Raw genomic sequence first — 13770 nt, forward strand, 5'->3', positions numbered from 1 at the left:
TACTTTCTTTAGATGGAATTTCCTTTTTCCTCTTGAAATCAAAAATCTAATCCCAGATGAGAAAACAATTCCAGCTGGATTATAATTCCCTTTGCAAGTATACCATAAAATATAGAATTGTCCTTTTCCCTTGACATAGCCAGCCATGGCTTTTGATTGGTCAAAATCCAGAATGTTCTGTTGTAAAAATAAGACTGGCAAAAAAATAACTTCTCATTATTGGACCTGGTACAGTTGAGGGAGTGCAAAACAGCAGGCTACTCTCCATTTGAACAATGAAAGTAGGAAGAAATTTAAATCAGCCAGTCACAGTGGGAGCAAGACACTGGAGGGAGGGTAGGGAAGCATCCCACTGCCAAGCAATAGCATGTGTGAGGTCATGAAGAAAAAGGGCTGCTAGACTAGTGGACTCATTCTCTCTTCAAAGTGTGTTATAAGCATTTCTTTGAAACCCCATCACGTAGCACAGTGCCTGGCACAAAGTAAGTGTTTAAGTGATGCTTGTTGACTCAACTGACCAATGAATCAAGGTGATGCCAAGAGTCTGGGAACATTGGACAATTTACCAGAATGTTTTCATTATAGAAAGGTGGGAATCGTTTGCTTTAAACAGATTTGTATGCAATAACTTTATTAGAGTCAAATAGATATCACAATATAGATTCATTCACCAAGTAGCCAGAAATCGGTTACAATGATCATATAAGATACAACATGATTAAAATGTTTCCAACATTGCAGACCATACAGTGATAACATATCTTGGTAATACTCTTATGCAGGAATGTCGAGAGTTGCTTTTGCTAATCTTGTTTTGTTGTGGGTTTCCAAATACTTTAGATTCCAGAGATGAAGACTGCCATATTCTTTATCATGAATGGGGCAAAGGAGACTTTATGGGTTATTCTTTTTGCCCTGGAGAAGAGCTCATTTAGGAAAAAAAAAAGTTGCTCCCAACCTCTCTAATCTATTGATAAGGGCCCAAGCAAGAACTGCTCATTGGACAAGTGTAGTGAGACTTGGGAATTTTTGACAACTAGCTAGGTAGAATGATCATGTTAAAGTATAGTTAGTCCTGGGAGTCATAAGTAGTTTACAACAGTACACACAGTCCAGGGAGATTTACTCTTAACTAGAGTTACTGACAATCTTCACCTCCATCAACCTATTGACAGAAATACCTCCTGAATTACAGGAATCACAGGCTACTTGGTCCTTATCATCCATGACTTACATGAAAAATTTCACAAAAAAGCCAGCGCACATTACAATGGGCAAAACTACGGAGTTTACAGAGAAGGTATACATATTGGTCAAGTACAGTACATACTGTCAAATGCTCCTTAGTTGGGAACATATCTTTATTACAATACTTTAAGTACTCGATTAGAACCAAAGAGCCAAATTCACAAAATATACACAACAGGCAATCCATTTTCTTAAATACACAATTAGTAGAGTCAGGGTGCAATTGGGAAATGTCCATAAACACATTTCAAACATTCAGTTTGGGAGAAAATGCCAATTCATGCACTAAATTTTATTATCAAAGGAAACAAAAAGGTACCATTGTCTAAAGTAACTTACAAAGATTCACAGACCGGCAGTGTAGTAAACTTAGCAGTAATAGCATGCATTTTGTGGTTCACACCAAGTCGTTGCTTAGAAATCATATTAAAATTTTGTTTCCCATTGAAGTGGATAAGAAAACTTGATACTATTTTATGTTCCAAATATGACAGACTCAAGACTTTGGGCTACAAAATTCTTCTACTACCTTGGTACACATACAAAACTACTGTAAAATTATCTGTACATAGAAGAAGACACTGTCCAATTAACCACCTATGCTAAATAACAGATCATCTCAACTAGTCTCAAAGTACCATTTATTACAATCTAGGGCCTTCATTGTTTAACAAGAGCTACAGAGCTCTGATTTGCAATAAACACCTTCTATATTAATATTTGATTCCAGCTCTTAATAAAAAGAAAATTCTTGTGCCATTGAATTGTATCATGGTGAACGGTCTCCATAAGATATCACACTCTGCCATGTTAAATCTGATTGGCAAAGGAAGTGGGGCCACTAGGCTGCTGGCCAAATTCCTCAGCAGGTTGGCCCAGATTTGCCGGCTGGTTATACCCACCACTTGGCCCATAGCTGTCTCGGTTGTATCCTCCGTGGCCGTAGCTGCTGGACTGCTTCTCCATTGGCTCCGAGAGATGCCTCTGGCCTGAAGAATGCCATCCAGTCTCCTTGAAAACAAACCAAATGTTTCCTGCCCAGAGAACAAAATTCAAGAAGCCAAAGACCTGGAGAAGGAGAATATTATATTACTAGGATGCCTTTGATAATTGAAAGCCCAGAGTTTCTACCTGAAGAGAAAATGTTGTGCAATGGTGCATCCCCTGGATCTGGGGTCAGAGAACTTGGGTTCAAATATTGGCCCTGTCATTTGCTTCCTGTGAGACCCTGAGCAGCCCACTTTTACTTCTCTGGGCCTCAGTTTCCTCTTCTGCTAAGATGAGGTAGCTGCATTAGATTATTCTCTAACTATAAATATGTGATACAATCTGGTGCATACCCAGAGTCCAAGGGAAAAGAAGAGACACTATATAAAAATTGGTCTCTGGAAAATGTCCTTTCAACGCAAAAGGACCTGTCAAGGAATCATGCATACTCTCTTTTTAGATTCCAAATAATGCTAAATCTACCTCAAAAAGAACTTCATCTCATAACAGTATAGTGCTGGAAGGGACCTCAGTGATAATTTGATCCAATTGGCTCCTTTTACAGATGAGGAAATTGTGTTCAATTGGCTCCCCAGAGTCACTCAACTTGTTAGAGACAGAGCTGGGATTAGAACCTAGGGCTCTGGCCCTTAGCTACATGGTCTTTTCATGTTACCTTTTATCATTGGAATTTAACTTTGACATTATTATTTTAGTTTTGGTATCTGCTTATTATCCTCAATATTTTCTCATTCCAATTCATTTTCTGCTTGCTTCCTGTTCTCTGAATATGGATACTCCATCTCCCATCTCTGTCTTTGCATAGACAGACTGAATCTCATGGCTGGAGTGCTGTCTTCCTCCCTCCCCTTCCACCTCCTGGAAGCCTTCAAGACTGAGCTCCAGTGCCACCTCCGTTAGAAGCCTTTCCTAACATCCCCCACTTCAGTTATTGATCCTGCCCTTCCCATTCTCATTACTGTGGATATAGTTTGTATGTATATATTTACTTGTCTGGGAACATTTCTAATCTTTCCAGTAGAATGGCAGTTCCTTGAGGTCAGGGATCGTCCCTCTGCTTTCTTTATATCTTCAAGGTCTAGCTCTGTGCCTGGCGCACAGTAAGTGCTTAATAATTTCTTGTTGATTAAGTGATTGATATTTTCCATTCTTTCTCTGCCAAGGATATTATTATCATTATTGCTTCAGAAAGGACCTGTGTTTTCATTGGTGTAAAGGACTCCTGATGAGGAAAGTCCCTCTACCAATGTAAGTAGAGTACTGTTCTGAAATTGATAGTGTTTTAAAGTTGCCTGCAGGCATTAAGGGATGAGAACTTGAATCCAGGTCTTTGTGACTGTGGGACTTGACTCTCTGTTCATTATGTCAAGCTGCCTGTTATCCTAATACTACCAAAAGTACCTCTCCGTCTCTGTCTGTCTCTCTGTCTCTGTCTCTGCCTCTGCCTCTGTCTCTGTCTCTCTGTATGTTTATCTATCTGTCTGTCTCCAACAATAATATAGTTATCATGACCCAATTTTTATCCAGCTTAGAATCAAAGAGTTATTAGACAGTAGACCAGATCCCTTCTTTGGTGAGTAAGGTCTCCCGAGGGCATAAGATGGTTCACAAGGAAACTAACATGGATATGTGAGATCTAGATGGAAACTCCTGTTCTTCCCAGGAGGGTGTTGGTGATTTAGAAGGCGGATGCTACTTCTCTGCTTCAGCCCTACTCATATGCTCAGTGTTTTGCTGGGAGCTAACAAACTGTTTCCTAAGTTAGGCTGAAAACAAACATCTCATTTTCTATTCTTTTTCCAAGATGTGAAGAGTTACTTCAAGAGTAAGGCACAAGGAAAATAGGAACACGTTTAGCATAAAAGTATCCTTTTGAGGCTTAATGGATCCATCTATCATTTCTCATTCCTCTACCCACACAGATCTCTAGGAGGACACATAAATTAAACAGGAAGTGATGGGGAAGGACATTTGACCATTAGAAAAAGCATATGTGACCAACACCCTTGTCAAGGACCTTATAATCTCTTGCCTGGCCCATTGCAATAACCTGCTGATTGGCTTCTTTACCCCCCAGACGCTCTCTTTTCTGATACATCCATCACTCACCTGCCAAACTGACATTCTTAAAACTCAGAAGTCATCTTGTCATTCTCCCTGCTCAATAGTCTTGGAGGTAACTTATCGCCCCTCGGATAAAATATAAACTCCTCTAGCATTCAAAGCAATTGATAATCTTCACTGACACCTATATTTTTAGACTGCTTACACCTGACTCCTCATGTATTCTATTGTACTTTGTACCTGACATTAATGCCATTTCCTACCCACAAGTCTTTGCTAAAGCTTACCTATCCCCCTATACCTGGAATGTTCTCCCTCCTCACCACCACTTCTAGGAATCCCTAGCTCCCTTCAGGTTTCAGGTTCAATGCCACTTCCTACAGGAAACCTTCCTTGACCAGCCCCAGCACAGTTTTCAGTGTTCTAAATCCTGAAATAATTACTTTGCATTCACTTATTAATTTCCCTCCCATTAGTATGCAAACTCTTTGAGGACAAGGTTTCTTTCTTATTTATTTTTGTCTCAGTCTCAGTGCCCCTGGTACTGTGCTTTGTACAAAATAGTGTTTAGTAAATAGCTGTTGAATTAAATTGACCTATTAAATGTCTTCTATCAAAAAGAAAAATATAGCACAGTGATTTATCTTCTGGTTAGTGGTCAGATTATTCACATCATTTGTATGCATCCAACCAATCAATAAACATTTATTAAGGACTAATTTTAGGCAAGGTGCTGAAGATGACTTAGTAGTTGGTTGACATTCTGTAGAATTCCACATTTGAAGTCATAGGACCTGAGTTTGAATCTTGGTTCTGGAGAAAGTGATTCCAAACAGTTAATCACTTAATCAATAAGCATTTATTAACCACCCATGACATGTCCAGCACTGAGCTAGGTGTGGAAATACTAGTACAAAGAACAGTTTCTACTACAAAGGACATTACATTCTAATGGAGAAGACAATAAATAAGATTAATTAATCAAATTAACTGGCAACTGCTACATTTCCCCATCAGTAGAAAGAATATTGTTTTAGGAAGAATGTGAAAAATGACTCAAGGAAGCTCATTTGGGACTATTGAGGTCATTAGGGTAAAAGGTGCTTGATTGTTTTTCTCTCTACAAAAAGATCTCTGTCTCTCTTGTTTCCTACTCTCCCAAACAAACCATTCATTTACCCCAGTATAACAGAACAGATTAACAAGGATTATGGTAGGTCATTTCTCCTTTTATGTACTGCCTGTAAGATAGCTTCAGCACCTAGGTGGTGCTGATTGCGACTTTATATATTCCAGCTAAAGAGATTACAAAAGTTAAGACAAAAGCCTGAGGATTTTATTCTGCAGGCTGGGTAATGGGTATCTGACGTCAGGTGGATAAAGCATCTGGCTAGAAGTTCTAGATCTGGGTTCCGCTTCTGGTCTTGCCACTGATGAGTCATGTAATTCCTCAGTCACTTACTCTCCATGTCTTCCTGTGGGTCCTATTTAAAATATGTATTTGATTAGCTTTATTTGGCTTAAGCCACTATCATCATGGCCATGTAACATTTTGACTCTGTAGCTTTGGGCTTTTGAAATAATTGGTGCACAGTCATATTATCTCTGTAACAGGGACAATAACATCACATCTACCTAACTCACAGCCTGATTGGAAAATGACTGATATAAAAGTATTTTCTACCAGGAAAAAATTATTAGTCAGTTAATAAAGATTTTTGGAGCAGCTTCTATGTGCTGGGCCCTGAGCTATGTGATGAGGATACAAAGGTCCCTGCCCTCAAGGAGCTCACAGTCCAGTGGAGGAGTTCATTGTCTAATTATTATAGTACCTGAATAAACCAGATACTTTAGTAACATACATACCCTTCCCTATAGATCTCATGATTAATCTACTGGCCATTTACTACATGACTGTGGAGAATGGATTTCCTTTTTCCCCCGTAGATCTCCCATTTGGAACTATAACTAGAAATTTTGGCCTTTGGGGAAAGTAGGACGAATAGCAACTAATAGCTAACATTTAAATAGAATTTTAATGTTTGCAAAACACTTTACATATACTATCTCATTTAATTCTTACACAATTCTGGGAGACTGGGGCTCTAAGTGAAGCTGAGAGAAGTTATGTGATTTCTTCAGGCTCATGCATCTAACAAGTCTATGAGCTGGGACTTGAACTCAGATCTTCCCGATTTCAGTTTCAACATTCTATCCACCGTACCAAGAGATGTCATCAGATGAGATGTAATCAGACCTCCTATTAAATAGGAGAGGGAGCTCTTCTTAGAATCCACCTGGGTAAGCAGCATCAATTGGGCTCTCACATGAAATTAGACTTTCATAATATGAAAATAATACATCAAGTGAATAGTCCTAATAGCTAACATTTTTATAGCACTTTAAGATTTACAGAGGGCTTTGAGACTATCTTATTTGAGCCTCACAACAACCTTGGGGTGTAGATACTGTTCTTATTTCCATTTTACATATAAGGAAACTGAGGCTGAATGAGGTTAAATGATTTGCTAAGTATTTGAAGCAGGAATAAAACAGTTCTTGACTCTACAATGTTGAAGGTATGAATATTTTATATTTTTTGCCCTCTAAATTTTGATGTCCTACCGAGCTTCATTTACCCTACCCTGGGTATAGGCTTCTTCTAATTCCTATCCATTATGGACTGATTAGAGATATTAGAAGTTGATTTTAAAAGGATTCTGTTGAAGGCCATAGCTTTTTTTGTTTATTGAAATTTAGGTCCTTGGTATATGTGTTTTTAAATGGCCAAATAAATCTTCAAATTCTCCATGATGACTTCTTCTAAGAGAAAAAAACAAACAAAAACATCCAACACTTTATTTTACCTTTCATAGATTTCAAGGCCTAGCCTCGGATGCCACAGTCATCTTTACACAGTGTGCATTAGAGAAATCTGTAAGCAAGGCAATAGCTTTTTAATGGCCCCCTTGAAGTTATTGTCCACAGGTGTGGTCAGGGATAAATGAAAATGATTGTCAACCCTAATACATAATTTATCTCCATAGCGACTATCTCCCAGAAGCAGCATTTGCAGTCAAATCACTGAAAACTGTTTTGGAACTTTTTTCTTTCTTCAATGCATCCCCAGATTGAATTCTAGACTGCTGTAGGAACATAACCTTGAAGCAATGATAATTATTTTTAGGGGCTGTTCAAGAAGGTTGTTCCTTTCAGAAACCCTGCTGAACTTTCGTAGCTTTACTATGCTGCAGACTGACCTTTGGACTCTATAATCAGGGAGGACCCAAGTGTAGGTCTCTCATTATTCAGCCTCTGGCCCTCCTGGCCCTGACCTTTGTGGCAAAGCTACCCAGTCACCAAGTCTGGACCAGGTTCAGAGTCTTTTCTTCCTATCTTTGTCTTCCCCATGTCACCACCAGGAAACCTAGCCACTAGGCTCAAGACGAAGGTCAGGAGGCAGCCCCTGCCAGTTTCTACCCAGGATGAAAACAAAAACAAGCCAATAAGTAATTTTAACATTGGATCTGAGCTTCTCCTCCTAACAGGAGGTCTGATTACATCTCAGCTCCCCTCACACACTCTTCTAGACTTAACTAGCTTACTGTCTGTGCCCTGTTTGTGACTTCCTATCTCGCATGTGTCTTTTGCATAGACTGTTCTCCATGGCTGGAATGCAGGTCATCTTCACGTCTATCTTCTGGAGTACCAGTTTTCTTTCTAAGTTCTTCGTAACCTGGCCCCCGACCTTTCCAGTCTTCTTACACTTTGGCCACACCCAAGTCTCATGTAATCTTTGTTCTAGTTTCTTGAACAAGACCTTCCACCTCCCAGCTCTGGGCATTTTTACTGGAATGCTCTCCCTCCTCATCCCTGATTGCTGGCTTCCCTGGTTTCCTTTAAGTCACACCTATGATCCTTCACTCTACAGGAAACCTTTCCCAATCTCTCTTCATTCTAGTTAGGTGCAACTAGGTGATACAGTGGATAGAGTGGCAGGTCTAGAGTCAGAAAGACCTGAGTTCAAATCCAGCCATATACTTACTAGCTGGGTAAGTCACTAACCCTGTTTGCCTCAGTTTCCTCATCTATAAAACAAGCTGGAGAAGGAAATGGCAAAAAACTCTAGTATCTTTGCCAAGAAAACTCTAAATGAGGGTCTCAGAGTTGGACATGACTGAAACAACTCAATGATAATTTAGTTCTAGTGTCTTCCCTCTGTCAATTATTTCCAATTTATTCTATCTATAGCTTGTTTGTACAGTTACTTACATGTTGACTCCTTGGGACTGTCTTTGACCCTTCTTTGATTCTCTAGTGCTTGGCATGGTGCCTGACAAATAGTAGGCACTCAATAAATGTTTATCGACTGACTTAATTGCTGCTCTTCACAACAAGCTCTTTTCTCCCTTCCCCTCCTAGACTTCTACCCTCTGAAATCACGTTGCATTTATCTGTTTGATATTTTGGATTTATTGTCATCTGTGTACATGCTGATTCCTCCCAATAGATTATGAGCTTTTTGAGGGAAAGGATTGCTTTTGTTTTTGTCTCCAGATTCTAATATAGTAACTATTTAATAAATCCTTCTTGGATTTATTATATATAATTGAATCTGATTGTTCTCATACATTGACTTAGTCTTATAACTTACACAAAGTTAGTTGGAAACTAAAATTTGAAAACTAAAATGTTGGCTTTATGTTCCTACCAAATTCATGGTACTCTTAGTCTGAGAGCCATTGTTTGATAATTCTCTTTGACCATAGTATCCTACCTGGACTTGTGGCTTCACTCTCTAGTCTCTCTAGACTGCACAGGATTTAGTATAGTGGGAAAAGGACTGGACTTGCAGTTGATGGCTTTGGGTTGAAATACCAGTTCTAAGAGGTGTGCAGGCTTGAACAAGTGACTTCATCTTTCTCTGCCTTAGTTTCCTCATTGGTAAAACAATAGGGTTTTACTATCTGATCTTTAGTTCCCCTCTAGCTCTAAGGTTCTATAATTTTATTTAGTAACTATTTTTTCAAATAAATCTTGCAATTATCATAAGCAGGAAAAAAGGTTAAAAAAGGATTGTCACTCTACTTGTGTGTGTGTGTGTGTGTGTGTTTAATTCCATGTACTCTCTTTAGCACCCAGCAGGTCTGAGAACTTTTCTCTGGGCAATCATTTGGGTTGGTTCTAAATAAGTGTGGTTTGAACACTGCTTTGTTCGCAGCCAATTTCTATGCCTTCAAATATTTGTTTCAACTTCTGCCAGCCGTGGACCTCAGCATTCACTTTTAATTTTCGGTTTTGGGTGAAAATTTAGGCTTGATTCTCATCCAAGCAGTTGCTAATACCTGCTGGGTTCTTATTAAGGACTCTGTAATTGGATATATTAAAGTCTCCTGACAATATGAAACTGGAAAGCCCACAGATTCATCTTCTTCGTGGAATAAAATGTCAACTTTCTGATTGACCTAATTTTGGAAACAGAATTTCTGCAAGTTCTTGGAGATGGTGGCAGTTCTTGATTGAGTTGCAAACAAAGAACTCAGGGTCATGCATAAAATGAAATGTACTTACCACAGAAGTATTTAAACTCGACATAACAGGGCTGTGGACAGCCATGCACTTGTTTGACTGTTGTTTACAAGCCGACAGCAGTAACAAAACTTCCTTTGGATCTGTTGCTACCTTGACGTCCGACAGTCCTTTTGCCCAAGCCGATGAACCAACCAGCCACAGAAAGGAGAACACTACTGTGACGATGAAATCCTATAACATCATAGGAGGAGAAAAATGGCTTAAAGTGAAAAGTAGACATTTATTTCAACAAACTTGTCTTAGCTTAGCTACAGTGGCTGACCCACACAGTAAACATTTAATTAATGCTTATTGACTTACAGCAGCTACTATGTGTAAATAGCCCTGAACACTTTCAAGTAGAATGTAAATCTATCAAGTTCATGTTTTTCACATATGACTGTGGTTACCAAATGGAATTACAAAGCAACGTGGCTGTCTGGGTGGGAGCCTTGATCATAGCAAATCCTGCCAATTTTCATGGGCTAGTTTTTATTACTGTCACATATCATAGGTTGGTAGATGTATTTAGCTGTGTCAGAATTTTGGCGCTCTTTCAAATTTCTGAAAGAAATATTCCAAAGTTCTAAGTACAGCACTTAGAGATAAAGGGAAATCAAACTATATAGGATGATGGGGATTTTTTCCCGTTCTACTGAATCAAGTTAGCTTTGCCAAAAGAGATTTTCCATTTGTTCTAGGAGAGCCAGAGGGAATGTTGACTTCTTTATATCACCTGTGAACTTTTAGCAAATAGAGGGAGATTGGCTAGGAAGAATCTAAGTGGGATGGCCAAGGTTTGAGCTTTCTTTTCAGTGTTGAGTGGGACCACAGAAACTGTGCTGTATTTAATGTTGTACCATGTTCTTCCAACTAAATCCACTTCAGATTGACTGCTCCTTCATTTGGCACTAGTTAGTCCAGTCAAGTCAAGAAGTATGTATTAAATGCTTCTATGTGCCAAGTACCATGCTAAGTGCTAAAAATACAAGTTCAAGGAGAAAGAAAAGAAAACATCTGCCCAAGTTTAGACATTTCTTCATTTTTTGAAAGCCAGAATTTTGAAGGTTTGAATATCCTGAAAAAAATCTCCTATGTCTGTGATTAGAAGGTTTTAAGATGAACAAATATATATTCCTCAAAACTCCATGACCATAAAACATAATAAAACATTTAGAGGAAACAAAATTTATAAGTCAATTAAAACAAATCTAACATACAGAGACGAACCAGAAGCATTTCATTCTAGGCTTAGAGGGTCTAAACAAGGAGACTGAGTTCTCCCTTCCATTAAATTCACATTTGAAAGCAGATATTATGTTCTTGGTGCCATGCTAGAGCTAGGGATTTAAAGAAAAAAGGGAAAACAGTCCCTGACCTTCAAAAGCCTACATGGTATTGGAGAGATATAACATGTATACAGAGAAGTCAATCAACAAACATCTGTAACGATTCTACTAACTTCTAGGTACTCTGTACTAGGGATACAAAGACAAAAATGATATAGTCCTTGCCCTTAAGGAGTGTATATTCTATTATATAAGTTTATATCCAAGATAGGTATATTAATGGAGTGGACATAATACCTGAAGATCTGAGTCTGAGTCCTACCTCCCACACTTATTAGTTGTGTAACCCTGGGTGAATTGGATAATCTTGTTCAATCTCAGTTTCCTTAACTACACAGTAGAGATGATAATAGCACCTGCTTTAAAAGGTTATTGTGAGTATCAAGTGAGATGACATAAGCAAAGCTTATACAACCGGGACTCAATAAATGTAGTGATTACAATGATATTAATAATAACTACAAAATAATGGGAGGAACAAAGTCCAGGGTCAAACATGTGTCTGAGACCAGATTTGAACTCAGGAAGATGAGTCTTCCTTATTCCAGGCCCCAGAACTCTATCTACTTTTCCCTCTAGTTGTCCTGACACATAGTAATCAATTAACCAATGCTACCTTCCTACTTTCCTTCCTTCCTTCCTTCCTTCCTTCCTTCCTTCCTTCCTTCCTTCCTTCCTTCCTTCCTTCCTTCCTTCCTTCCTTCCTTCCTTCCTCCTTCCTTCCTTTTTCCTCCTTCCTTCCTTCTTCCTTCCTTCCTTCCTTCCTTCCTTCCTTCCTTCCTGATTTCAAGGGCAGCCTTCTATCCACCACACCATACTCCCTCTCATCCCATTTTATGGAGGAAAAATTGAGATCTGAATGACTGAGCAATTGAAGCTAACTCATAACCACCTCAGAGTTTTGGATTTAGAAACTTTCATTATATTTTAGAAAAAAATACTGTGAATTTTTTGGAGATAGATTATGTATTGACTAATAAGCCAAGGGACCATTGATACCGGCTGCTCTCATTTACATCTTGCTTGTTTGGAAAATCCCATCATGAAACTGCTCATACTTCTATAGCACCTCAACTCTTGAAATTCATTCATCCAACCAAAGCATTAGGGACCTCCTACTTATCACCTTGTGTAAATCAGCACATTTCCTCTGGAAGCCAAGTTCTCTTTGAACTCGGTTAGAGATGTGAGTAAGGAAAAGATACATGGAGGTGGGAAGGGAGATGGAAATCAGACTGAGAATTTTCCCCCCAATACCATCTGTATCTGGGCTCAACTTTCCAAATACACTCATTATTTTCCTTTTAGAGGTGAGCAGGATTCTAGCTGCCAATTTTCTGACCCCATCCAGATGCTAAGATTACATGTTTCTCAATGTTATTAATTTAGGAGACAGCTCACAGAATCTTAAATTTGTTTTATCACTGTTAAGAAATATTACTGCTAGGGGCAGCCAGGTGGCTCAACAAGTAAGAGCACTGGCTCCAGTGTCGGGATGACCTGGATCAAATCTGGGCTCAGATACTCAGCACCACACCCAGAAATAGCTGGTCGTGTAACCTTAAGCAAGTTACTTAACCCCAATTGCTTTAAAAAAAAAAAGAAATATTACTGCTTGCATTGTCAATTAATGTGGCTTTTGCCAGGGGAAAAGGAAGTAGATGACACCAATTCCTTTATTCACAAGGGAACTGGGTAATAATCCATGTTCTCTTTTCATGCTTGAGTGGCCCTGTTGATGCTTTGAGAATTGCAGTTGGATTTCATTTCTTTTCTCCTCTGGTTAAATTTGATTCTGATGGACACACTGTACTTTTAATTTGCTGTTGTCTTTCCTGAACACTTTATCCATTGATTTGTGGTTGTGTGACTACAGTATGGAGGCCTGATGCATTTTCTTCTTTCTTTCTTGTGAACAGCAGAGTATCCTAGATACTCTTAGGCATCTTCTGTCCTGCTCAGTTATTGCTGATGCAAGGGATTTTATGATTGTTGTGCAAAATGGATCCACTGGTAGCCATTTGACAATTTTACTATGGATGGAACAAGTCTCTAGTAGTGCAGTTAATCCTGTATCCATTCAACACAAACCCTACTGCATGCTATTTGGGGGGACTTTACAGCGTGAGGAGTCTTACACTTCAGTGGCATAGGAATCTCCCAGTAAGGACCTCCCTCTAGCAAAGCATATCAGCCTCTGATCTATAATGCACAGCTTGACAATGAAGATCCACTTGGTTACAGGCAGGAATGGAGCCTAACTTTTCTTAACTCCAAAGTCAATTCTCTCCACTCTATGGTGCCTCTTCCTAGATGTTATATAACTGTAATAATAGTGAGGATTTATATAGAACCATAACGTTTGAAGTGTCTACCATGTTTTGCAACATTTGATTCTCACAACAACCCTGTGAAAGGAGATCCTATTATGATCTACATTTTATAAATGAGAAAACTGAGCTTAAAAAGCTTGCCTGGGGTCACGCAGAATCTGAATCCAGATCTGTGTGACTCCAAGCTGTCAATCACG

At 38.9% G+C, this 13770-nt stretch overlaps 1 protein-coding gene across 2 annotated transcripts in view; it reads right to left on the bottom strand.

The window, feature by feature from the left end:
- Positions 1-614: 614 nt before the first annotated feature.
- SYNPR (synaptoporin) overlaps positions 615-13770 on the bottom strand; it is a 395202-nt gene continuing 382046 nt past the window's right edge. For both annotated transcript variants that reach the window (XM_069084190.1, XM_069084191.1), the window contains 2 exons: positions 9892-10083; positions 615-2316 (listed from right to left, as the gene is read on the bottom strand). In XM_069084190.1, coding sequence (XP_068940291.1) covers positions 2059-2316; positions 9892-10083 — 450 coding nt within the window. In that variant the 3' untranslated portion in view covers positions 615-2058. The remainder of the gene's footprint in view (positions 2317-9891; positions 10084-13770) is intronic.

The sequence above is a fragment of the Petaurus breviceps genome, unplaced genomic scaffold, assembly GCF_028583685.1.
Source record: "Petaurus breviceps papuanus isolate PSGF00001 unplaced genomic scaffold, PetGlider_PUasm1.0 174, whole genome shotgun sequence".
NCBI classification, from domain to species: Eukaryota; Metazoa; Chordata; class Mammalia; order Diprotodontia; family Petauridae; genus Petaurus; species Petaurus breviceps.